This window comes from Mandrillus leucophaeus, unplaced genomic scaffold, assembly GCF_000951045.1.
Source record: "Mandrillus leucophaeus isolate KB7577 unplaced genomic scaffold, Mleu.le_1.0 Scaffold1042, whole genome shotgun sequence".
Lineage (NCBI taxonomy): Eukaryota > Metazoa > Chordata > Mammalia > Primates > Cercopithecidae > Mandrillus > Mandrillus leucophaeus.
This window is the reverse complement of record NW_012098566.1, coordinates 1,020,851-1,048,260: the sequence shown is the minus strand read 5'-3', so window position 1 is coordinate 1,048,260 and position 27,410 is coordinate 1,020,851. Positions and strand designations below refer to the sequence as shown.

Genomic DNA, 27,410 nt, shown 5'->3' with positions numbered 1-27,410 from the left:
CCGGTCAGGGTGCTTAGACTTTGGAGGGGCCGGGTCAGGGCCAGGCCGGGGCTTGTGGCTGCTATTTTCACTGTGCGCAGGCTTTCTTCCATCTTTACTTAGAATGTTTTAGCTTATAAAAATGGAACCTTGAAATAGTCTCTTAAACCACAGACCAAAACATGTAGGTGGATGTGTATATACACGAATATGGGTGTATCTCTGGTCACACACACCCAGTTTTGACCACTTTGCTTCATTACTACATTATGATAAATGGTAAATCAAAAATCTTATTTAAAAAAAGCTGTAGTAAACGACGCAATCAGCAGCCAGGTATAGACTCTACATCCCAAACCAAACACGGTGTATATATTTACAGAGAAAATCTTTTTCCTCAACAACCCTCAACTGTAAAGGTAATTTTTTTTTTTGTTGCTTTTGTACAAACACTATCTGGTAACAGTTTTACCGGTTACAACTGGGAAGGCATCTGGAAGAAGGTCCTCTCTTTGTCTTTCTCTCTCCCCTTTCTCAATGAGGCTCCGAGCTCTGCCTGGCGGACATTCCCACACAGTGCTGGTTTTGAAAGGTAGTCAAGACAGTCGCCCGTTCAGGACGGGTCTCCACAGTCCTGCCCCGGGGCCTGCCCCGTTACAAGGCCTTTTTGTGAGGGCTGCTACGCAAACTCTCTTTCCCCCGCCTCTGCCGTACCACAAAGTCCTTCTCATTAGAAAGGGAGATGGGGCGGTCAGTGTTTGGGGCTGGGGATGGCTTGGTCACGTCTCTGCCCACGTTCTGTTTCCTAGTTGGGGGAGGCTGGGCTGGGGCAGGGTCCTTCCCTTTGGTTTCCCCTACGGTGGCAGTCACCGAGAGCGCCCGGTCCCGGTGGCTGGCTCCGCCCACGGTGTTTGGGTCGGGGTGGTGTGACTCCAAAGCCAGGGTGGAGACCCGGAAGGAGGGCAGGGAGTCACTCTTTGTCATGTGGGTTCGGCCCTCCCCCGCAGGCTGAGCCTTCCTATGGTCCCTGTTGCTGGGGGCTGGAGGCTCCAGCGCGCCCCCGGCAGCCTTGGCAGAAGAGATGTCGCTGCTGGCTGTAGAGGCCTCTCTAACTCCGGTCCTGGTTTCAGGGAAGCTGGAGGAGCAGCTCAGAGACTTTTCAGGGAGGGCCGTGGATCGGAAAGAACTCTGCCCGGTGGCTGAGGGGGAGCGTTTCATGCCGCTGGGCTTGTCTGCCTCCGTCGGTGGCTTCTGGGGACCGGACCCTTTCCCTCTGGCCTCAGGGAAGCCCTTCCCCACCGCTGCGGCTGGCCGCTCCGCGCCTTTCAACCGGGCCTCGCTTTGCGCAAAGGAAAGGTCGGCCTTGAGCTTGTCGCCCTCTGCGGGAGCATAAAGTGCTTCGGTGCATTTCTTCCCTTCCGCCCTTCTGTCGGTGGTGGCGGCCGGCTGACTCAGGCTTTTGTCTGTCTGTCTGTTGTCTGTCTGTTTGCTCAGGGTGGGGCAGTCTTTCACAGTGGATGGTTTGGAGTGCTTTGGAGACAGGGTTTGCTTTTCACCGACAGTGGACAGTTTCTGGTCCGCTGGCTCACTAGGCCCTGGGTGTCCCGACCTTGGCAAATGCACGGGCTTCTCCAGCACCTCGAGGGGCCGCCCACCACTGGTGGATTGTGGCTTGGTGTCTAGAGGACCCCTGTCAGTGTGCAGTGGGACAGAGGGCCCACTTTGTCCCTGGCCAATTCCATCGTTGGCTTTGTTCTGGGAGCCTGGGGTGGCAGGAAACACATCCAGCCCACTCTTACTGTGGCCCTTCCCTTCTCTGCTACCGCTGCCGAGGGACTGAGTGGCAGGCTCTTTGCCCTTTGTGGCCCCAACACTTGGCTTCTGAGAGGAGAGGGACCGGTCAGGGTGCTTAGACTTTGGAGGGGCCGGGTCAGGGCCAGGCCGGGGCTTGTGGCTGCTATTTTCACTGTGCGCAGGAACAGGCTTGGGAGGGTCCTGGGGGCTCGGGCTGGGCTCTGCAGTGCTGGGCTTGGCCCCCGGCTCTCTGCCAGAAGCGTGGCTTGGGGAACTGCAATGCTGCCTGGCAGCCGGGCTGGGCAGGTCTTTGGAGGTCAGAGGGGGCGGAGGGATACTGCTGGGATGCCTTTGTAGAGGCTGCTCTTTCCTTTCAGGTTCCTTGGCACCATCTTTCTGCAAAGATGGGAAACTGGAGAGCTTTTCACTCTTCTCACTCTCAATTCCAGGTGGCTGCAGAGACCGCCTGGCAGGAAGGGCTTCGGGCTTGGGTTCCACGCCACGCCTCACCTTGCCTAGCTCCTTCTCACAGGGAATTCCAGCTGAGTGCAGAGAGTTGTCATCTCTGGGCGGGGGCCTCGCTTCATCTGGGCCATCTTTGTGGTTCGTTTTCCCACCCAGCGCCCATGCTTTCTCCATGGCCTGGGTCTGTGTATAGAAATCTGGGTGGGTCCTGCCCAGAGAGAGGAGGTTTTTGGAGTTGTCACTGGTTTTCACAGTTTCTGAAGAGCACAGTTCCATGGAGGGCTCTCTGCGTATGTCAGTCCTCGCAGCAGAGCGCTCACTTCTGACTGTGGAAGGGCCTCTTTCAGACGATTCCCTCAGGCCTGGCTTCTCCCTTGACGGGGAAGCTTCAGGTGGGAGTGGGCAGCGTGGCCTGGCCAGGTCAACGCTGTGGAGGTTCTGCCCTAGGCAGGTCAGAAGCTTGGGGTCGGTGGTGTGGTCTTGGCATCTGGGGGAGCTGCTCTCTCTCTGTTGGGGATTGCTTTCCATGACTGTTGCGGGGCTCCTGGCAGTAGGATGGGGACCTTTCCTGTCCCTCTTTAACTCTGGGTCAGGCAGGGAAACTGCTGGTGAATTCTGGAGACCCCGGCTGGGGGGCAGGAACCGAGGCTCAAGCAGGTAGGATTTATTCATCTTTAAGCTGGAAGGAGAAAGCTCTCTCGCACTGGTGGTATCACTCCTTTTCCCACTGCTGTTGGGGAGAGCTGGTGGCACAGAGGGCCTCACGTCACCACTTGGGCTAGGGCTCTGTGCAGACTCCGGGGAAAGCAGTTCTGTCTTGGAGGCCTGAGGTCCGGACAGGAGAGCAATGTCCAGAGTGCCCTCAATCGGCTTCAGGCATGAGACAGACCTACCTTCCAGCTTATACTCGGAGGGGCTCTTCCTAACAGGGGACTCAGGAGCAACCAAGCCAGGCTTCTCCGTTCCACTGTCCACCCGGCCTGTTAAGGCCTTGAGGGGAACGAAAGAGACGGCACTCATCTGAGCTGCATGGGTGCTGCCAACAAAAGCTCGGCTCTCAGAAGCTGGTGGGGGCTCCTGCTGCCCACCTATGGGTCGGACGGGGTTCCCTGGCAGGCATTCGTGGGTGCTAGCTGTCATCTTGGGCTTCAGCACAGGGCAGAGGTTGTCCTCTTTGTCCTCAAGTGACATTTTCTTTCGGAGGTAATCGATGTTGGCCAGCTTGCTGTCTAACTTCTCACATCGGAGAAGCTCCTTGGCCTGGGGGGCCTTCTCCGTGCCTTCCCCCTTCCCGGAGATGCCCCTGTCGAGGGAGTGGCAAAGACCATCCTGGAGGGTGCCAGGAGCAGGGGCCCGTCTGAAGTCCCCGCCACCCTGGCCGTGCTCCACAGGCACCGGGCCATCCGAGATCGCACCCTCGCTGACACGCACGCTGGCCTGCTTGTGAAGAGCGTCCTTCAGCAGGCTGCCCAGCGGTGGCGCCTCCTGCATAGCCGCTTTGTTTTCAAAGAGACTTGACCTTTCCACAGCCTTCGGATAGATTTTCTTCTCTCTCTCTTCCAGCTTAAACAGAGCAAGGTTTTCCAAATCACTCCCGGGTCCATGGGATTTCTGGTGGGATTCCTGTTTCTCTGGGAAGCCATCTGGCTTCTTCACCACCACCTTGGCCTTCAGCTTGTCGCGGTCCAGGTCATCCACAGACTCCTGGCGGCCCAGCTTCCGGGAGACCGGGCGTTTCAGGCAGCCTTGCTCCACGGGCCGGGCGCGGCTCAGTGGTGGCGCGTCGCACACGTTCTCATCCAGGCTCTGCAGCTGCGCCTCCCGCTGGGACTGCTCCCGCTGTACCTCCTCTTGGGTCACCTCCAGGCTATGCTTGCGGGAGCACAGGTGTTTCTTGTCACTGCCGTAAGAGGGCGACAGCTTCTCCTCGGACTGCACGCGCTTGAGCAGCGGGGACCTGGGCGGCTCCGCACTCTTGGGCCTCACGATGTGTCTGACGATGGTGGGCGGGGAGTGCATCTTGCTGGGAAAGGCTTGCGCGATCTTGGAATTGCCCAGTGAGTGTCCCAGAAGAGGGGATGGTGACCGCTGCGGGGAGGTGGGTTGCGGGGTTGGAGAGGGCGTCCGGGCCAGCGGGGACAGTGGGATGTTGCCAGCCGACTTTCGCCTTCCGGACCGGTACCGCTGCCCGCCGAGTTTGGGTGCCAGACCGTGGAGAGTGCTGGGCCGGATGTGCCCGGACCCTGCCGGAGAATTAGGGGCACTAGAACTAGGAGAGCTGCTCTGGGAGGAATTAGTACCTGTGGGTGGAAAACAGAAGGCTGTGAGCATCCATGGTCATTTTCCCCTTTTTTTCCACGGTTGTAGCCCAGACTGTATTAGGTAAGGCCAGGTAAGGTCAGCAAATTGTCTTAGCATTTAACTAGTGGAATAAACACTTTTCAGATAAACGTCTCCACACCAAGGTTTAGTCCCCAACTTCTTATTTGATTGGTCAGAATAGCCACATCTTATGACCTCTCTATAAATCTGTCTTTATAATTTATACCTTCAGCCTGCTTTCTTTCAGCTGGAACAAGCTTCATGTTTTTTGGGACCTCACATGACTTTACCTCCTCCCCTCTGCTGTTTAGACCAGGAGACTCACTCACCAGATGGGAAGTCAGGGGTGGAGCGGTAGCTTGGTGTTGGAGACCGGGGAGACAAGCTATGAGTGGGGGAACCTGGGAGGCTCTCGCCCGACGACAGGGATCTGTTCAAGCAGGAGAAACTTCGGCTGGTGTGGAGTAAAGGAGAAGGCTGCTTGGCTAGCTTTTTGAAAAGAGATCTCCTCCTAGAGCAAAAACAGGAAAAAATTGTTCAGAGTCTTCTTTCAGAACTACTCCTGCCTCCCCAAAATACCAGTGTGCTTAGTTCAATAACTCCGTGTGAGGGACAGGCATACAACAGTAGATCCTGTTAAAGAGCGGAACACCACTTTCCTATTAGAAACTTTCTTAGGGCATGTAAAGGAAGAGCATTTGATAGTAGACAGTGGAGGCTCTCTCAATTCCAAACACTGAAGAAGAGTTGGGAAAATAGGAAAAATATAAAATGTGTTTAAAATACATTCATTTACTTGTTAGGTTTATGAGGAGGATGTTCTTTGCTTGAAAGCTTCTGAGTACCTACCCCTAAATATGTGGACACAATTTAACTAAGAGGTAATACAAAGTAAACCTCTGGAAGCAAAACCATTGTACTGGAAATCAAATTATTTAATGGTGATAGGCTAGGCAGAGGCCAATGAAGGGCTATTTGCTGTGCTTATTCCACTGTGGGCTCTTGAATATTCCTAACAACAATGCAGGCTGTACAATGACATAGAAAAACCGAGAAAGGCGAAGCTGAAGCGTATCATATCAGCAGGGCAGCAGACACTGTACTGCAGCACAAGCAAATGTAGACTTGCTACTCAACGAGCACATCTTAAGGCAAAAAGCACAGCTTCTGACAGCTTAGTAGGGTATCAGGCTGTGCAGAGTTCTTTTACCATATAAGCCTATATATGGTAAGATCTAACCCACTCCACGTGAGCTTAAAACAGAAAGTTTCTGGTTGCCAGCCCTTGAAACAATTTGTTCTAAATGATTTAAAGCACAGCCAAAATGTAAAGCATAGTAATAAAGAGAAGAACTGGTGTGTGTGTAATTTTAATCAAAGTAGTAAGTGTACTTGGGTGAAAAAGTCAAATAGTTCTATAAATGTACAACGAAAAACAGCAACTCCTCTACTGGAGTTTTTCTCTACTCCCCAAAGAAGTCGCTTTGTATTCTTTTACCTGTTTTTTCTCCCATTTGTCTACATATTGCTAAATGTTTGTACACTGCTATTTTTTAGTTTTTCAGTTTTAGAAATTATCTGTTGATTTCCTACTATGAAAGATGATAATTAAGCTCTTACACAACACCCTTCTACCTTGCAACCAAATGTATTTCCCCTTTTCCACTCTTCCCAATATAGTGAAAGCAAAATTTTTGGTTAGAAAATTGGCCAATATTGCATTTTATAGTATAAATATTGTTCACAGCTGGGCCATATGAAACATAATTCTGTTCCTTTCTTGTATAACATTATTGTTTCCCCCCAGAGTTAATACATGGTTTTTCATTTGCTTGTTTTTCTACATTTCTATCATCAAAAATCTTTCTAATATGATGTGACTCATCAGGTCCAATTGGGTAAAGAAGAAATGCTGTGGCATTGCAAAGGAGGCACATCCAGAGAGCTGCCTAGAAAGAAACAGCCCTGCCAGAAACACATACATCTTGCTACTGTCTGCAAGCACCACAAAAAGATACTGATCGGTGCTTGCCAGGCTACAGAAGTATATAAGCTAGTTCGTTTTTCAGTGAGTAAAACAAAGTCCTTTTATTTCTAGGCTTATTTGGAATCTTTAAAGATACGGTTATTTTAGAATATCTGGCATTTTAAAAATAGCAACTGTTTGTTTTTTGATAATGTAAAGGACATTTTAAATGTAGATTTCAGGTGAAAAATTACTTGAAGATCCAGTTCCTCAATCCAACTCAACTGAAATCAAGTGAAGAGGCTTAAAAAACAGCAAAGGGCTTTTCCTGACATTCACACATGATAAAAAACAATCTGAATCCTCTACAATGTAAATATGTAAATCCTTTTACCATGGAAATTAATGCTATTATGAATATGGACTTTAATGTATACATATATGTGAACCATAACATAAAATTTCTCACAGAAAAATAGATCTTCTTCATATGTAAGCATTTAATTAAGGGGTAACTTTTCCCCAACATAGGTATACACCAAACTTAAAAAGAATACTGATTTTACTAACCTTTCGAGACTTTCCTTCTTCTTGGATTTCTTGCTCCGCCTCACCATCCGGCTCTTATAGCTGTTTCTCCTGGCTGGTCCAGTTTTGATGGATGTGTTTTCAAATGGGGTAGTAGTGATTGACACCTTATTCCCACTCTATAGAAAAGATGAGGTGGTATTAAAGGGAAATGCTGTGATGAAGCAAGATCAGAACAGAGATGAGAGATTCGTAGACAAATACAAATAGAAAGGAGCATACATATAAAAGGCCTTCTGTTTCTATATAACCCTTCAATCAAAGAAGTCCTGTCAGAACACAAACTGGGTAGAAGGCAAAATATGAAGGTTCTTTAAGAGGGTAGGCTCTGGGGTCCACAGATCTGAGTTGAAATCCAAGCTCTGTGCCCTTAGCAGCCTGCTACCCTCCCTACACCTCAACTTCCTATACCAATTAACAATATAATCCTACCTATCTCCTGGGGCTCATTTGAGGACCACATGAGAGCAAGTCTGTAAAGCCTTTTGCACCCAGTGCAACACAAGGAAAGAACACTATAAACAAGATAACTACTTCTTCCACAAGTGTTAAGTAGTAATGTGCCCAGTGGCTGTCTGCTCTTGGTTGATTTTTCTTTTTTCTCCTTTTTGTGTTTTTCCTTTGGCCTAAAAATTGTAGAGTAACAAAACCAAATGAGACTTTTAATTTGAATTATTTTAAAAGGCTTCTTTTCTATCACCATAAAACCTGTCAGTTTGCAGAACTGAAACATTTATGCCAGCTAGTGGGAAACATCTTTTTAACCAGGTCATACAGGGTAAGGTAATTTCTGGTGAGTTTCGGTGTCCTTTCTCTCAATCCTGGGAAGAGGCTTGCTGGGCAGCCTCTAGGGCAACTGAGCACAGAGTCAGCAGTCAGGCCGAGGGGGGGCCCAGGGCAGGTGAGTAGTCCCTGGCATTAATTACCCTTCTTGAATTTCATAATAACCAGGGGGTAAACCTGTCTTTTCAAGGTCACAGATGGCCCCAATTACCATGAAAGTACAAGAGGTACAAGGAAAAGGATCTTTCTAAAGGCCCATGCATGGAAGATACCTAGAGCTCAGTTCAACGTGGTACCAAGTGAAGGGGAGTTAGGGTGAGTTAGGTATGGTGGCAGCAGAGGACGGAAAAGACAGGGAATGACTGTCTTAAAGATAGCATCTACTTTCCCCCTTGATTTGGGAAGTAATCCATGCTACAGTAAGAAGACAACAGGGAAGTATAAAAAAAACATTGAGAAGCTTACCACCCAACCACTAGTCATATTTCAGTATATTTCCTGTTCGTCTTTTCTCACGCATGTGTAAATAGGTACACATGTACACATGCTTTATAACTAATTTAAATCTCAGTTTATTTACAGCTTTATGTTGCTTTTTCATTGTGTATTATATAATTTGGAAAAAGTTTCCCTTTATCATTAAATAACCTTTAAAAACATGATTTTTACTGGCTGCGCAATATATCCTATCAGATGGGTGAATCAAAATTATGTAATATTTCCTTACTGCTATTGTTCTCTTTTTTGCTTGCTTGTTTTTTGAGACACAGTTTCGCTCTTGTTGCCCAGGCTGGAGTGTAATGGCACGATCTCGGCTCACTGCAACCTCTGCCTCCCAGGTTCAAGCGATTCTCCTGCCTCAGCCTCCCAGGTAGCTGGGATTACAGGCATGTGCCACCAGGCCTGGCTAATTTTGTATTTTTGGTAAAGACGGGCTTTCTCCATGTTGGTCAGGCTGGTCTTGAACTCCTGACCTCAGGCAATCTGCCTGCCTTGGCCTCCCAAAGTGCTGGGATTACAGGTGTGAGCTACCATGCCCAGCTGATGATTTCTTATGTTTAAATTATTATACGGTTTGATGTTGTCCCTTATTTAGTTTGGTTATTTGTATTTCTTTTTTTTTTTTTTTTTTTTTGAGATGGAGTCTTGCTCTGTCACCCAGGCTGGAGTGCAGTGGCCGGATCTCAGCTCACTGCAAGCTCCGCCTCCTGGGTTCACGCCATTCTCCTGCCTCAGCCTCCCGGTTATTTGTATTTCTTTAAGAAATGATTTATTCAGTCTTACATCCAGTTTAATATTGGAAGGTCTTAGTATTTTATTATTTGTTTTAGAGTTCTTTAATTTTTTTTAATTAAAAAAACTTTTTTGAGATGGGATCTTGCTCTGTTGCCCAGGTTGGAGTGCAGTGGTGTGATCACAGCTCACCGCAGCCTCGAACTCCTGGGCTCAAGCAATCCTCCTGCCTCACCCTCTGAGTAGCTGGGATTATAGGAGCGCACAACCACGGCTGACTTAGAATTCTGTGTATGTTTAAGATAATATACTTTCATACTTAATGTCATATTTGCAGAAAATATTTTAGGGAAAGAGGGCTTTAACTTCAACAAGAGAAAACAGTTTATTTTGTTTTCTATTGCAAAATAATAAACCTTCTTTATGCAAGCTCCAAAACATTAAAAATAAACCTTTATCTGATAGTAGAGATTGCATTTTATTTGTTCTTTAATGAGAAAAATCATTTTGTAAGTATTAAGGTCTACTATTGAAGGTTTTTTGGAGTGGGGTCTTCTCTTCACAAATTGAGGCTATGCTGAAATTTTAGTATTTCCTATGGTGAAGGAAAGGGGCAACAAGCATGGCGAGCTCCTGTGTCACTGATGTTCCTTCAGTCTTCTTCCATATGCAGAGAGTGGACGCGCAGAACCACAATGATCACTGGGGCTATTCCATCATGTGTGCCACTTGAGCTGGAATCCAGTTCTGCTCTTTTCTAATACAATTCAGGATTGACTTCTATATCTCTAGCCATAAGAGACTAACAATGCTACCCGGCATTTTAAAAGCATATATTTATTTTTAAACCATTTTCATATATATTCTCTAAATGTATTTTCATAAACAAGTCATAAGGGTTGTTTGTTTTACCCTCATGGCCTGGAAGAGTTTGTCATCCTTCCTTTGCAGATGAAGAAAACGGGTTCTGAGACAACGAGGCTCTTGTTTCCCAAGGTCACTGAGAGTCCAGTGGAAGACTGGCTCTCTTGCTGCTCACCCCCAATGTTCCTCCTACCAAACCCCGCTCCCTGTAGGAAGGGAATGCCCCCCAGTCCTCTCCACCTCTCCTGAGCCTGGCACAGTGTGTAGCTGGTACTTAATGAGTGGTGGTGAGGGAAACAGGCACTTGATTGACTTGTGGCATGGTCAAAGTATAAGACTGTCAAGATAAAATGAAGGAGCCATCAACATATAAAATTGTATGAGACACATATAAATCCTCAACATACTTATCATCAGAAAATAGTGAAGACCAGGGCTTGCTAAATGACAGCACATCACTAGACTCAGTACAAATGCTCCTACCATTATAAAGACCAAGCCCGGTTCTGTTTCTTGTCTCCACACACGGCTGTTCCAGAGGAAAATTAATTTAACTTACAGGCATATGTCAAAGACAACTTCTCTAAGGGGAAATACAGACACAAAGGATGCAGAGTACAATAATTAGGTTGGAAGTATTAATGGTTACAAAAATGGTAAATGATTGGAAAAGTGATAGGCGAGATTTGTGAAGCCTGCCACCTGGTGGATCCAGTCAGCTACAGCGAGTGCTACCTGAACTGCTCAAGGTGGCTTACTAGGTCGCTTTACCCACAATCAACTTCTCCTGATTAATGACTGACCTCATATAGGAGAATTTCTGTAGCACTTGTTGAAAAAAAATAACAAAAATGCAGCTGGCAGACTGTTGAATGTTCAATTAATTCACTTTTACTTTAAACTATTTTCATGACTGGTGCACAGTATGAAGAAAATTATTTCAAGTTGCTGGAATTGAATACAATAGCAGAAGTCAGGCTGTCCAATTTCTTCTCTCGGTCTGGCTCTAAGTTAGCTTATCAGTTTGGCCCTGGGTAACTCACCGAACGACCGCTTTTGCATTTCCTTCTCTGGAAAGTACAGATGGGGGATGGGCCCCCTGCATCCCTGTGTCCTCAACCCCTTCACTACCCAATCTTGGCCATCTGGCACACTGTATCCTCACATTAACCCAGGCTTCGGCCTGATGGTTCACTTGTATACCTCATAAATCTTGATATCTCCTGTCCTCGTGTTTACACATCTCATTATTTGGCCTAGACTATTGTGCACCCCTGACTAACTGAATCGCCACTCATCCATCAAAGCCTTGCATAGATAACCCTCAATTCTTTGACGCCATTCCTGTCCACGCTGGAGAAAAGCCATCCCTCTTTTGGAACTTCTGCCATGTTTATAGTCTGTTACTTAAGTTGAACATTTTGATTTTAGCCTGGCATTGCCACTGTTTCCCCCTGTGAACATTAGACTCTAAGTTACTGGCAACTGGAGACTTCATATGTAGAGCAGTGTGCTGTGGTGGAAAGTGCAGGCTCTGGAGCTACACCGCCTGGGTGCAAATCACGTTATGCTCCTTTCCAGCAGATAAGCTTAGGCTGCTTTGTTATCTTCTTCTGCTTTTGTTTTTTTTCATTTGTGAAATGGGAACATTTATATTTATAGCACCTACCTCAGAGGGTAACTGTTTGGATTACATGCATTTATTCCTGTAAAACCACTGACAAGAGTGTGGCAGGCATCAAGCGCTCTTGCCCCATTAACTATTATCCTTATGTGTCTTTTTTTTTTTTTTTCTTGAGACGGAATCTCACTCTGTCGCCCAGGCTGGAGTGCAGTGGCGCTATCTCGGCTCACTGCAACCTCTTCCTCCCGGGTTCAAGCAATTCTCTGTCTCACTGGGATTACAGGAGCCTACCACCATGCCCAGCTAATTTTTGTATTTTTAGTAGAGACGGGGTTTCACCATCTTGGCCAGGCTGGTCTTGAACTCCTGACCTCGTGATCCACCCACCTCAGCCTCCCAAAGTGCTGGGATTACAGGCATGAGCCACTGTGCCCAGCTCTTACGTGTCATTTTTGTGTGACCCTTGTGGTATTTTGCACAAGGCTCTGTGCATCTGAGGGGCTTGACAGATATGGGTGGATGGTAATCAAGCTATTTGATGGCCCCCATTTTAGTACACAGAAGCTCCCCAGTGCCCATGGAAAGGAAATTTCTGAAGTAGAGGCTGGTAAAGTTTTATGGCTTCTCCTATGCATTGGGGATTTAAACTAATGCTATACTTAAAAAGCAGCTTGGTTGAGAAGAAAGTTTCTTGGATCACAGAAGTTAAGCCTGGCTAATTGGAACAGGTAATAGGACTGGGCCAAGTATCATCTCCACCTGTAACACTTGTGGGTGAAGAATGACCTCGGTCTACTTGTAAAGTTGTTTTTAGAAAGACTGATGCTGTCTACAAGCTTTCCTCATGGCAGGAAAGTTTTGAGGTGAAGCTGAAGGAGGACACTGTCAGGGATTCACATAGCCAGTGGGGAGCTGAACTGGATAACCATGACATTTTATAATTCCATGGATCGAGGATGCTGAGTGATTTTAGACAAGTTTGTCTATGCATGGAAGATAGTGCTCCCATAGCAGGTTCACTTTGAAGTTGTGAAGGTAAACAAGACCAAATGTGATTCTATGAAACATGGAAAATGCTTACTATATTCATAATCCAAAAGACAAACACTGTACAGGTAGTCATGCAGTTCTAAACATACACCTACAGCCCTCTGTCAGGACTTCTCTCCCTTTCTCTAAGAGTGCCATGACATTCCGTAAAGTCCTTTGCAAGTATAAAACACTGTGTAAACAGCATTTGAGAGTACCATAATACAGCCAACTTCCCTGCTGTTAAACCAATGATGGCACACAGGAGCCCAGCACTGACACTAGTCACTTAATACTCTGATTTCAAGAGTCACTGGTTAAATTTGGAAGGAAGCAGCATGATTACACAGTTCACTGGGAAGATAATTAAATCCCTTGTATCCTCTTGGTTTCATGACATTGCTTACTCCTCTTGAGTGCTTCCTTTATGAACACAGGCAGGATGCTCTTTGGATTTGTGACAGAGTACACCATGGCTTCAAAGGGTGCCAATGGCTCTCCACTCCACTGTGTTTAAGCAGTTTCAGTGACACACATTGACTGCATCCAGAAATGAAGGCTTTGGGTTGTGCAAGGTGCTCCATAACCAGAAGAGGGCAAGATAATAGAAATGGGATCATCTGAGTCTGCTAAGAGACCTTGCCAGAGTCCTCTAGGGGAAATACACATTCAAATTTCATAGAAGCAGGAAGGTAAGTTTTAAAATACAAAATTCTATTAAAATACTTTACAAAGTAAATCACGAAAGTGATCAATTATGTCTCAGTGAAATAAGCCAATGTATATTTCTCAATATATATATTTCAGTATATTATTTCTTATTCTGATGTTGTGAACAGACATATGATACTATCTAAAGATACGCTGTCGCAGGAGCTGTTCTGCATAAAATGTAACGCTGCTATAAAGAATGTAGAAGACAAAACACATATTACCATTTGAAATCCCTTTAGCCATTTTTAAATCACTGATAAGAAGATTTGGAAAACGTGTAGTGGGATGCGTGACACTGAGTGAAGCTCCTCCACAGAACACAGACTTACTCTCTAATACAAAGGGTCAAGGCGAGCGCCTAGAAAAGTTCAGGCAGCACTTTAAAGAGTAAGCACCTTAGTCAGCCTATCTTCGCAATCCTTACAAACTGAAAACAAAGGATAAAAAAACCAAACAATTCCCTGGGTTCTTGTCCACAACAGGTGGTTCTGAGCTGAAAGGGACCACCATGGACCACAGGATTCAGGATTGTGAGAGAAGCAGCTGGTGAGACTCATGAACTTTGTGTCTCATCTTGACTTCTGTCTTGAGGAGTGTATGGTCACTGCAGGTGAGTTTCACAGTCCAGGGATCTCAGTCAGCAATCCTGCTCTGCCTCCCATTTCTTGGACGCTCACTCTGAAATCATTGTTCCATCCCAGTTGGACAAAAAATATTATCAGAGACAGATGCTCATCGAAAAACCTCAGGTCTTATCCACATAGGTGCCAGAAGTGGCATTTGTTTCTAAGCAGTGGCCATATGTACCAAAAGGGTAGGCTAACTCCAGTCATCTCACGGCTTTTGCTACCAAACTGAAGGACATGTACGGCAAAACATGAATCAGGAAATAATAAAAGTGGCCACAGGGAACTTGGCTCCTTTTATAGTAACTTTTGGACAGCAAGGAAAGGAAAACTTCATGGTTTACCTTAATCCCACAAAATTATCGAGCCCCCAGCCCCTGAGCCCAAGGTCTGAGCCCAAGACCAAAATCTCATTAATACTCTGAACTAATCAATGGCAATAATGTTCCCATCTACTACTACACACTGGACCTTTGGATATACACAATATTTACTCTTCCTGGGACCTAGGCCAGACTCTGAATTGTTGGAAGATACACTTATGTGGTCTGGGGAAATGGCAGAGAAGAGAGGAGAAAAGTCATTTAACTGCATGTTTGAAAGATGTGCACACCCACTTCTCTACAGTGCCTTCCAAATTCCAGTTCAATGTCACTTCCCTGTGAGGCCTCTCCCCACTTATAGAATGTTCTCTCCAAAAGTATGACATTCCTCTCTCTCCTACAGCCTTAATTAAATTGTGTTTTCTTTTGTTGTTGTTGTTGTTGTTTTTGCTCACTTACATCTCCCATACTTCTCAAGGTCAGAGACCACACCTCAGTCCCCATGTAACCAATGTCTACAACAGCACCTGCTTCAGAGCAAGTGTGCTAGAAACAGTCTGAATAAACGTTATATTTAAATGATGTGCAAGTATTTATGTTTATATGTATTTATGCTTTGTCTCCCTAAATAGTCTGTAGGTTCTTTGCAGCTATGCTCACATTTCTCTGGTTCATTGCCCCTTCCAGAGTCCAAAGCACAGTGCTTAAGAAACAAGAGGTCGTCCATAAATCTGCTGATCTGTAAAATAATTCTCTAAGTAGGGACTCCATTTCTCATCATAGACTAATTAGCCTTCATTTTCTGTGACAATTTTAACTCAAACCCATACATTCATCTTTATTTGTTTTAACCAGATCCATATTTTGAACCATAACTTTATATTCTAGAGTCAGCAAGTAGCAAATCAAATAACTAAACAGAACAGTCTGACAGGATCAGTGTGTGTCCTTTCTCTCCATTTACAGTCATGCTTCCTGTGACCTTCTTACTCCATAGGCTCTATTCAGCTTACATTTTAAATATAAATTGATCCCTATTTAAGTTAATTTGTATGGAGGGGAGGGAGGCCTAATAATTGCTAGAACCTCTTCTTTCACTACCACTTATTTTTTATAATTTATAGTACATGTGTATATATTTACAATTTTGTTTTTCAAAGGAACTCTAATTCTCAGACTAAACCTTCAGATCGAACCTCACAGTTTAATACAATTTTGTCTTCTTGTATACTAGAATGAAACCTGTTAGAAGTTCCTGAAGAAAGTCACCTTTAGGACAGGTGACTCCCAAAGAGATGTCACCGTGTAAGGTATATAAACAAAGAGAATTCTTACTACTTACAATTTAGAATGAGAAGCAAAATTAAATTAGGGAATGAGTATGCAGAAAAAAAGACATCATTTCATTACATAAAACCAGAGAGTTCATAATATCTTTGTCTTTAAACTTGAGATTACTGAATACTTCCTCAGTAATCAGACATGGGTGTGCCACAGGGTAATCAATCTCCTGGTACTAGCCCCTTTGGGGCTGTACCATCATGCTGTCTCATCAGCATGGCCCTGACATAAAAAAATACAATACCTTCAGTAGGAGCTCTATAACTTCTGTGTGGACGAGTCCATGCACCGGTTCTCCATTGATGTGTGTGATAAGGTCTCCAGCCTTCAGTCCTGCCTGGCACGCTGGACTTCCTTCTTCTACGTTCTAAAGTCCAAGAGGAGAGGATATTTGTAGGCAAACAAATGACAACTCTAACACCTACTGTGTCTTTTGGAAGAATAATGAGCTAATTAGCAAATGTCCTAAGCTTCTAATAGAAAATCTAACAGGTATGGTTACTATTCCTGTTCTATCGTTATTCTAAAATAGTAAACTTTCTATGGTACTCAGAAATTTTCAGGTGATTCAGACTGAAAGTACCAGAGTCAAAAAGAAAAAATAAAAATGAATGACCAAAACATTTCATGTGATTTGAGAAGGTAATTTTTAAAAAGAAGGCTAGGAAAAAAATGAAAAAATAAAAGGAGGATGGAAATAGGATTGCCTTTGACTATGTCTACCAGCTTGGTATGTAAGAAAGAACAATCAAATATGAAAACTGGACAGAATGATGAGATACTCGTTTTTGCTAAATTCAATTCCACCGTATACATTCACGGATGGAGTTCTAAAAGGAAAATGAAACAGGTCCCAAATGCAAACTTAAAAGTAAATAGATTTGCTATTTATCAGCCAATCTATCCACTCTCCAGCTTGGCTGGAAATGAAAAATCCCAAGTGTGAGACATGCAGGTTTTACCCAGACGATATGGTGCACTGTATAGATGTCACTGTCTCCCACATACACCCGGATGGCTCGGATGGTAAAGCCGTAGTTCTTCCCTGAACTATGGATCACAATCGGCTGATGTGGACTGGCAGAAGCTGCTGAGGAATCTCGGCTGGGAGAGGAATCTCGTGAAGAGGAAGGGTCCGAGGACAGGGAATGGGGAGACATTGGACTTCCCAGAGGGGAAACAGCAAACATATCTGTAACGAAGAAGCCAGTCATCAAAGCCCATGTGGCTCACACAAGCATCCATGCAGGTAACCCTCACCCCATGAGCCCTGCTAGGACTGGGGGCACAGTCACAACACAAATCCATTTGTTTCCAATAGCCAAATGAAGACAAAGTAATATAAAAATGTTTCTATCAGTAACGAGGATGAATTCCAAAACTGTCAAACTTCATGAGTGTTGCTATTTTAACTAATTTTTCAGTTAGGAAAGAGAAAAAAATTTTTTAGTTTCTATGCTTATTAAAAGACAGCACAAAGATTACCTTCTGGCTGTGACATTTTAATGTTTTATTTTAAGTAAAGAAATAAATCATAGATGCATGTATTTCAAGTGTGTTTTCATGTGAAGACTGTATGTATTATATTAACAGATACTGGATTCCAAATTCTTCACTAAACAATTTTAACATGGTCCTTTTCAACACACATGGCCAGGAAAGCAGTTTATCAATTTACCAGCTGATTTCTACAATGCTATTGAATGAATACTGATTAAAGAATTTTAACTGGCCGGGTGTAGTGGCTCACACCTGTAATCCCAGCACTTTTGAGAGGCCAAGGTGGGCTGGTGGCTTGAGCCCAGGAGTTCAAGACCACTCAGGTGATATGGCTAAACCCTGTCTCTACAAACAATACAAAAAAATTAGCCAGGAAAGGTGGCATGTGCCTATAGTTCCAGCTACCTGGGAGACTGAGGTGAGAGGATCAACTGAGTCTGGGAGGTTGAGGCTGCAGTGAGCCGTGATTGTGCCACGGCACTTCAGCCTGGGCGACAGAGCAAGACCCTGTCTCACAAAAAAGAAAAAAAAAAAAAAAAAAGAAGGAAAGAAATTTTAATCAGGAAAACAATGAAGTGGTGACTTCTCTATAAACGAATACCATTACTGTGGTGACAACTGATTCTCTTCACATATTACTTGCAATTCTAATAAGGTCTCTGAGAGGATAATGAAGGTGAGATAGAGAAACCTGAAGAGAATCTCAGTGCATATTCGAAAACACCAAATCTACTGCTTTCTTTGTTTTAGAAGCAAACTGCTATGCTCTGAATGTTTGTGTCCCCCTAAAATTCCTATTTTGAAACCTAACCCCCAAAGTAATGGTTTTAAGAGGTGGGACCTCTGGGAGGTGATTAGGTCATGAGGGCTCTGCCCGTCATAAGTGAATTAGTGCCCTTATACAACAGACTGGAGAGAGTTCGTTCTTTCCTTCTGCCATGTGAGGACACAGAGAAGGTGCTGTCCATGAGGAACAAGCCCTCGTCAGATGCTGAAACTGTCGGCACCTTGATCTTGGACTTCCCAGGCTCCAGAACTGTGATCAACAAATTCTGTTATTACCTTGCCCAGTCTAAAGTATTTTGTTATAGCAGCAGAAATGAACACTTTTATTTTTAGTTCATATCCCTGTTTCATCTACATGAATCTAAACAGACCTTAACCAGTTATGTGAGACTGTCAGTGTGTGTGTGTGCACTTGAGAAAAGGCAGAATAATCTACAAAACATGCTGAGGTTTACACAGGAGCTCAGTTGGAGCCAGGCTACAAAGTTCCCAGTGCTACTGAAGGCTCACCAGGGTGTGGTGAGTTCCACTGTGGCTACCATAAGCTGAAAGTATCCATACTACCCACTATTTCAATTCTTGTGCTTGTTCAAAGAAGAGCAAAGCCAACTGTACCACAACCCATGCTCCTCCCCTCTCTGACTTCATGTAGCATCTTGGTTCTTTTCTGCTGGATCCCTTCTGTCTAATCAAAGGACAGGTGAAGAGACGCATGCTGGCAAGCAGGGAACTTCAAGACATGCAGGTGGGAGTAGGGCACTGTGGACACACACAGATCCAAACTGCTGAAAGGCCAGGCCCCCTCTTCTTTACCTTCTGATGGTCTCTCTTACCTCCCCAAATTGAATGATTTCCTTATTCTACCAAAGTATAGACTTCCTCACCAGCTTTCAAAACTACACTGGCCCATATCCCACTTACCTTCCTGTCTGTGCAGCTGCACCGGGACCATCATCTTCAGGTTATGAAGAGTCATACAGACTAGGGATACAGGTGTTTGTTTTATGGAGCTAAACGGGACACCTCCCAGAAACTGAATCTGCTAGACTGAGCACTACTCCCAAATGAGCATTTGTTTATGTCAAATTGCTTTTTGCACAAATATGAAATTTTAAAAACAAAAACAATCCCTTTTATACATGATCTGTATTCTTCCAAAAACAAGGCATCTGCAATATAACTCGAGTCTCTTGCTGTCATTTGGAGTGATATCACAACCATCAGGGTGTATATTTCATTTCTACCAGTGGGATTACTACAGACTTAGAGATCAGTAGAGGCAAAACCAGTTTGTGGGAAAATACTACAGTTCAACAAAACTTCAATTAAGCCCAGTTTTCCAAAACAGGGCAGAAGATGGTTTGCTACCAGTAGGAGGAAGCATAGCTCAACCGACAGGGTTGGGAAAACCTAGAATTTCAATGCTGTCTGTGACTCTATCTCCAGAATGAAAAGCTTATATTCTGTCACTATTTTCCTCATTCATTAGATGAGAAAAACTATATACTTAGCTTTCCAACACAAATGCTGTAAACAGCTCTATAAAGTGTATCAATTATACAGTCTAGAGAAAAAAAAAATTATTCAAGGAAGGAAAATTTATCATTTAACTTGGAGGGAGAAAAGAAAAGGAAAGGAAACAAAACAGAAACAAGCTTTCATGGGAAGGAAGCCTCTCTTGTACAAACCCTGATGCAGAAAGTGAGATGAAATAGGCCAAAATGCTCCTTGGGGGCCCTACAAATCCTGCAGGAAGAATTCAGAGTCTGCAGGCAGAAGCTCTCAAGAGCTGTCCTGGGACATGACCCGTTATTACTTCAAGCAATCTTGCATCTCGTTCAGCATTCCAAATTGGGAGAGGAGGGACGGGACCACATGCACAAATCACACAGTTTCATGCAAGTAGTATCTCTCTACCTCCTGGGATCATGAGGGACAGAGCACTGGCAGAGAGGGACTTTGTGACTTTCCCAGAGATTTTCTTTTTTTCTGTGCTTTCTAATCGCTGTCGAGCCATGTGAGAAGCGGGTTCACTGGATGGCTTTGAGGAATTATCTGTACTGTCCACACACTCGCTTCGTCCATTTATCTGATCCAAGTGCTCTGAAAAACTGCCAACTGTACAAAGAAGAAGGGATAAACACGTTCAGGAAAATCTAGGATAGGAGAGGTGGGAAGAGGGGAAGAGAGAGACAGCAGGAAGAGTAAATGCTGGAGAACATACTCCTATGTGGCCAGTAAGTCCCGACAGTGTCAGGCGAACATTAACAACATGTGATTGGTTTGAGAAAGGTGACGTGGAGAAGGAAGAGATGGAAGAGGCGTCTATTCAGGCTTCATTCTACCTGTACACATGTCTGCTAATTCTCAATCCATGACTCCATTTAACCAAAGGAATTAGTTTCTTTCAACAATCTATATTTTTGAAACCTTGCAGAGACAATTCTGGTGCCCCTACCACCCATACCATGAAAGGCTGTGCTATGAATCAAAGATTACCTCCCAAACACCATGGCCACCCACTTCATACGGTGATTACCTTATGATACTGATTATCATTATCAAGGCTGTTAATCATAATTTTGACACGTGGACATTGTTTCATCACTCCCCGTAGGCTTATGCCTGTGCTCTTAGAACACACCTCATACTAGACTGAGGCAAGTAACTGATAGAAAAGTGCCTAACGTGTCTCTTCTCGCTTCTCAGGCTGTATGCCTCCATTCTAAGCTCCCTGTACATTTCAAACGACAAGCAAGACAAAGGGGATATTACTCTCTTCATTACTCAAGCTCACTTCATCCTCCTGGCTTTTAATCCAGCGTATCAAATGCTGATCCTCCCTCATGCTATTTCCTCTCCCCTCTAAACCACACCTTCTTTACTTTTAATTTTGCTAATCTTTAATATAAACTGGAGTTATTTTTAACTTAAAAAAATGAGGACTTCCCTCAACAATGGAGCATAAGAGAGGATAAATATGGAGGTGGGTGCAGAAATGGAACATCACTGATGCTGGTCCAGTGAATGCAGAGGCCGAGAGTAAAGAAAGCTCTGCAGCAGGGTGACATGTTGAGTCCCCCAGAAGGAAGCTGAACAGCTATTCCTTTTGATTTGTCCCACTCTTTCTTTCCCAGGTTATTGGTCTTCTATCTTGCTTTTCTTTAAAAACATCATTGATAGCACATTTTTGTCCATCCAGGAGAGACAATGCTCATCTCATTTTTACTTCTAAATGCTACATTATAAGTCCCATGCTTAAAAATCTTCAACTGCCTCATCACCTTTAGAGATACAATCCATGCAGAGTATTTCACACCACTATAAACGATCTTTTGAAAGAGCAGCCAGCACATTTTGAAGTGCTGACCATATGACACTGTTTGCCTAGGAAAGAATTAGACTTAGACTTAACCAGCATTTCTCTTACATTGCCGTCTATACACCACTTAGTGGTACGGTTGTAGTTTGGCCCAAGCTCATGGACAAAGTTCAGACCTTACAGCTGTGGTCTAGCTAAGGGAAGCTGGGAATTTGGACAGCGGCTTTAGGCATGACACACTTTGTGGTCATCTACTGTGCGTATGTACAGGAAAATACTCATGGACTTACACATAACACCCATCTGACCAACAAAGGGAGATAACGTTAAAGCAAATATCAATCTTTTTACTACTATAAGATAAGATCATTCTCATTTAACAGTATATTCCATTCTGTTACAGAAATCAACTACTGAAGGTCTTGATAAAAACTGCTTCGCAAGTAATAAATCTCATCTCATAAAACTGAAGCTTCCCTTTGAGTAAGGTATACACTTGCTTCTTTGTAATTTGGTTTGGATGGGATCACTGACAAGTCTAAAATGAAAAGTTGAATCTCTTTACAATGAGTAATTGTTGGATACATTCGACCCCTACATCTAAGACTTCAAGACATTTATTTTGCATGGCTTCAAACACAATGTAGTCATGATAAAAGAGAAACAGGTATAAAGTTGTACTTCCCTAAATGCCAGAGTGTGGATATACAACCGTGTGTTACCTCTCCCCCTTGCCTCTGCCATCTCACTTTGCAGCACTGCATATAAGCGTGAGCTTCTTTTCTACCAATGGCAGATAATGTCACTTTAATGTTCTCTAAATGTCAAGGGTTCCTTCTTTTTGGTGGTGGAGCAATATAAAAATCAACAAATTTAATTTTACTACAGTCACGGTTTTCAGACTCCCTAATTACCCTTGGCTATAAGCAAATCAGCTCATCTCTCTATTCTGCACAGCCCCCAAGGCCTTTGATTATTTTTAGTGTGTGTATGGGGGAGAGAGAGAGAGAGAGAAAGATGGTGTGAATCTATTAATCAAAATGCATGGCAGGACCTAGGTGGATTTTTTTTTAATTATGAAAGTAATCAATCAAATGCTTAGACACGATTCCCCTCCCTTCCCCTCCTACTCTTCCAGTAGTGAGTAGGCTGAGGAGACTAAGAGATAGTAAACAGTTCACTATATTCAGAATAAATTTTAAATCGAGGTGAATATACACTATTCAGAGTAAGGTAACTAAGAACCAGATAAAGGCTTTTGTAACCAGGAACAGAAAATACCAAGATACCTACATGTGATCTGAGCATCAACATGAGCTAGAGATGGTCAAGAATCTTAGTCTAACAGGTTGCCTTTACACTACTTCCTCATTGCTGTTCTCTTGGCTTTATGGTTAGGATAAGTGGAATTATGCAAAATGAAAACAGAACTGAAGTGAAGAGAGAGAAGAAAATCTAACATTATTTTCCTCCACAATAAACTATAAGCACATGTGAAGCTTCACAGATCCAAACTTCTTAGTGAGGTTGAAATAAATCCAGTCCATAAAATTTGTTTTTCTTGAAATGATTAAAAAAAAAAAGCTTACACTATGAATATTCACTTAGTTTAAAAAATGTTGATGAAAAATCTTGGAATCATTCATGGTTATCAATACAGCATATTGAATGTAGCTTAATGAAAACATTCATTATAGCAATTCTAAGCCATATACATCTTTTACTTTTTGAAAAAGCATAAATGCACATACTCTATAGAAGAACATGCTGTGCATAAAATTTTCATAAACCAAATGATACTTTAAATGAACTTAAGAGGCTTGTTCTGGGGCAGTTAATTGCAAGTTTGATTATCCAGTGAGGATACCTCCATTATTAATGACCAGCAAGTATCCACGATATATTAAGCTCCTTAAAAAATCTGTGAAGACACTGTTCCTCTTGTCAGGAAGGTTACATCACACAAAGGTAACATTAAAAAAGTGCTTTCAAAGGCCCAAGCCCACTTAACTGCCTCCCAAGCATGCAAAGATGTCTCAGGAGTTTCTTACTCCAATTACCCAGAGATGGGGAAGGTAACTTTTGTCTTCAGTGGAGTTATTTCATATGCACGTAACATACCAATTTAAATCATGTTGGTATTTCTGACTCCCCTTTCCCCTCCTTAGTCCTAGATGGACCAGGACAGCATTAAGTGTTACGCTGCACTGAGCCTGAGTCTAGTGTGGAGAGAGAAATTATTTGGTACAACATAACCCTTTAACAAAAGCCAACTCCATCAAAGAAACAACCATCTATTTCAATGCTAGAGAGAAACCTGGGTTTATACTGTGCCTTACGGGTGATTTAAGACATCTTCAAGGGTAATTTTGACAAGCTGACTACTGGATACTGGCTCTCACACTGAACTTTGAGTTAGATGCAACTGCATAAGACATACCTTTGCATCAACAACTGAGAACACACTCCCTTAGCATATTCTGACTTATTTCCCTCAAAAGATTCCCTGCAACCTGGCTGAGAAGGTGAAATTTGGCCCCAAGGTCAAACTGAAGCAATAATGGTTTGCTGCATGGCTGAGCACTGAGGAGCAGTCTGAGATATCTCATCTTAGATCTCAGAAGATCGTGTCCCAAGCCTAAGGACTGAGGTCATGGAGAAAGTCTAGCAGCGTAAAACACCCATCTTTACTGCCTGGCGAGGCCATCCCTGGGACTGAGCGCTAGGAGTCACTTAGTGTGGTGAGGAGGACAGCAGGCACTATGGCCCGAGGCTTACCTGACAGGGTGGAGCTGCTGATGGTGCTGGCTGGAGTGGTGACCTCGGGCTCCTCCTGGGCACTCTCTTCAGGGGGAAGGGCTGGCTTTCCTGGCTCCTCATGGGGGTCTCCAGGGCGGGAGGCAGCTTCATCTTGTTCTCCCTCTGTTGAAATAGCCAGTTTGGGAAGTAGGCCAGAACTGAGTTTATGTCTGTTGCTTTCAGTATCTGAAGAGTTGGATGTTGATAGCTGTTGCCTTAATTAAAAGCAAAAACAAAGTCATATACACATACTAGAAAACTGTGTTAAAGGTGAATTTTGGAAGAAACCAGGTGAAAATCGGACTTAGATAAGCCTAACCAAGAGATGTCTAGCACAGTGGTTCTTAATGTGTGGTACCCAGAGCAGCAAGATCTGCAGAATCTGGGTACTTGTCAGAAATGCACATTTTCAGGCCCCACCCGAGATCTACTGGATCAGAAACTCTGGAGGTGGGAGATCTGTGTTTTAACAAGTCTCCCAGGTATTCTGATGCTCACTGAAGTTTAAGAAACTCTGCTCTAGTAGCTACTGCTTATATTACTTAAGAGGCATTTCACATACATTTCAGAATATTCTGAACTCCAGCTCAGTGTTTCTGTGGATGGCAAGGTTGTGCTTTTGGTTTTGTCCCCAGAGTCTTCCTTCTCTTCTGCTGAATTCTGAGTGATTCGATCTATACTGCTGAAAACCTGGAAGGCAAATAATCGGTGCTTATTAATATCTACTAAAAAGAGTTTGTCAGAAAAACACTCCAAGTCTTGGGAGGAAAACCTGAGAGGATAACTAAATTCTGAACTGAAATTGTGTATTCAGAAAGTACTTTCCAGTGTTGTTGACCAGAATCCTGAGAGGAAGGGTCAGAGTGAGTGAGTGTGAGTGTGAGTGTGTACATATATACAAATAGGGAGCTATGAATTCATCATCCTCTCATCATATCTTGTTGCGGACTTTGTATCTGCAAACAAAATCCACAGATGCAGTGGAGTTCTAGGCCTCGGGATCAATGCACATCTTGATTACTTTTTAACCATGAAGTCAACTGGAAAAAGAAAATAACAGAGAAAAAGATTTAATGGCCACCAGTCAGGGGTAGGAAGAAGAAGAATGAATTGGAATTGAGTGCCAACAGAAGAATAAACTATCTGTTTCAAGACTGGGTGGTGGTGTGGCAGGGATGCAGTACATATTTTGTTGTAAGAGCCAGAGGTATTTGTTTCGCTTACAAATCACATCTACAGACAGGCAGTTTCCTATGTTGGTGCCGGGGTTCCTGAAGGGGATCGGATCTCAGGTAAGCCCAAGGTCTCAGCTATCTCTGAACCTCTGTTGTCTCATAGGAAAGAGAGAAGGTAAAATGGGGGTCTAAGAGCCTAGGGTAGGAAGCACTCCCTACTGCCCTGCTCAGACACTTGCTGCTCTCATGGGAATGGTCCTGAGGCCTCCTGTAATCTACTAGGAACAGCAGGAAAGTGGCTAAAGAACAGGAGACAGTGGGAAAACCCAATACCCACCAAGGCAAAGAAGGAAGCAGTGTTTAGGGGTTGTCTTTGTTGTCTTTGATGGCCCAGAGAACAGTCCTGGTCTGAGTCCACACTTAGCAAAGTTTCTGTCCTGGCTCTAGGACAGACTGGCTACCACCTTCTCCAGGGAAATCCTTACCTCAATGCCATTCCCATAAACAGGGAGGGTAGTGCTGGCCAATTTGCAGGTGCATCTAGGTAATCATTTAGAAAAAGCTACAGAGCACTTTAAAATCACTAAATGTTATAGAAAAGCTAAACGACAATCATGCAAAATGCCATGGCAACAGAAAATATGTAGCTACTGAAAATAGCAAAAGGGAGGTAGGGTACCCTCACGTTGATTTCCATTTTTCCTAGGGCCCTGTTCTGTCTCAGAACTATCAGTTTTGTTTTGATTAATTATTTTTTAAATCTTACCTCTTCTGGTAAAAAGGCATCTTTCTCAATCATCAGCTTTATTATCTTCTACCATTTTCATGATTCTAGCTTGGCTTCCTACTGCCTTTTCAATATGGCTTATAATTTCTGTTTACTGGTTACGAGTCTTTTTTTTTTTTTTTCCTTTTTGTGGAGAACAGGAACTCGCTATATTGCCCAGGCCGGTCTCGAACTCCTGGGTTCAAGCTATCTTCCTGCCTCTGCCTCTCTAAGTGCTGGAATTATAGGTGTGAGCCACCATGCCCGGCAGTTACGAGACTTTACAATCTTACAGTCAACTGTCCCCAGGTATCTTTGCTTATGTCAAGGACTGAGCCTTCTCCTTTTGTTGTACTCTGTGTAATCCCTAGGAGATGACTCTGCACACAGTGAAGCTGGCGCTCGTCATCCTAAGTTAAAAGCAACGAGTGGTGCCTCTACAGCCTGGCATTGAGTCAGGTGAGACATTCAAGGCAAGGTCATCATATAAGTAGCAGTTACACACTCCAAAGACAAGACTTTGGGTGCAAGGCTATGCCCCTAAGAAAACAAGATCTTAATTCATGGAGAGAGAAATATGTTTTCACAGTAGCATAGGGACAGAGTATAAGTTGAGGGGATCCCTTTTCTTCAACAAAAAAGGAAGTTTGGGCATAGGAGACCTCAAACCCTGGAAAAGAGTAAGTGTCCAGCTGTTCGGGGATACTATCTGGCCAGCGGGAGATCCTCTCAGAGAGACTCTGTATGTTTATGCCACATTTCACTTACTTTTGAAAACCTATGTGAACATGAAGAAAACTGCCTTATTTCCACATTAAAATCTTCATCATTTGTGTCGTCTTCTTCCTCCGTTTCCATATGATGATACTTCTCAGACCGAGCTGCAGTGAAATGTTTGGGAACAGGTCCAATTACTCAGATTTTCAGTGTTTAGATATTTTAATTATGAGTTTCTGTATCGAATCAGCATTATGTTTAAGAGCTCAGAGATATGAAGAGTTTCAAAAGCAAAGGTAATTATTTATCGAGTAAAGGCCAAACAATATTTTATGGCAGATAAAGCACATACTATCAAAATAACTTGTGTCATCCTCAGATTCCAGTTGGGGAATAAATTCTGCCTTCTGTCTCAGTAAACTGTTCCAGTCTAAAGAACGGAAGAATCGATGCTGTTTGACTTCATATGCACCACCTGGAAGTGGGCAGGTAGAGACAGAGAGGAAAGTGTTAAACTATCCCCACTAAGCAAAGGCAAACATCAGTTTTTAACAATTTTGAAAACATATCAGCAAAGAAATACAGACATGAAAATCATACTTTTTCATTCTACAACCAAAGCCCCAAAAATTTTTCTGATAATTTGTCAGTGGGAGATGTGATGTTGCTAACAGCAGTTGCTATGGCACTGTTT

The 27,410-nt window shown here is 43.7% G+C and overlaps 1 protein-coding gene across 2 annotated transcripts in view; it reads right to left on the bottom strand.

Moving 5' to 3' along the window:
- Positions 1-418: 418 nt before the first annotated feature.
- Positions 419-27,410, bottom strand: part of LOC105539952 (microtubule-associated serine/threonine-protein kinase 4) — a 360,921-nt gene continuing 333,929 nt past the window's right edge. For both annotated transcript variants that reach the window (XM_011980417.1, XM_011980425.1), the window contains 10 exons: positions 27,069-27,191; positions 26,768-26,880; positions 24,621-24,748; positions 24,038-24,273; positions 19,855-20,055; positions 16,614-16,843; positions 15,896-16,018; positions 7,097-7,233; positions 4,890-5,071; positions 419-4,538 (listed from right to left, as the gene is read on the bottom strand). In XM_011980417.1, the coding sequence (XP_011835807.1) occupies positions 634-4,538; positions 4,890-5,071; positions 7,097-7,233; positions 15,896-16,018; positions 16,614-16,843; positions 19,855-20,055; positions 24,038-24,273; positions 24,621-24,748; positions 26,768-26,880; positions 27,069-27,191 (5,378 nt within the window). In that variant the 3' untranslated portion in view covers positions 419-633. The remainder of the gene's footprint in view (positions 4,539-4,889; positions 5,072-7,096; positions 7,234-15,895; positions 16,019-16,613; positions 16,844-19,854; positions 20,056-24,037; positions 24,274-24,620; positions 24,749-26,767; positions 26,881-27,068; positions 27,192-27,410) is intronic.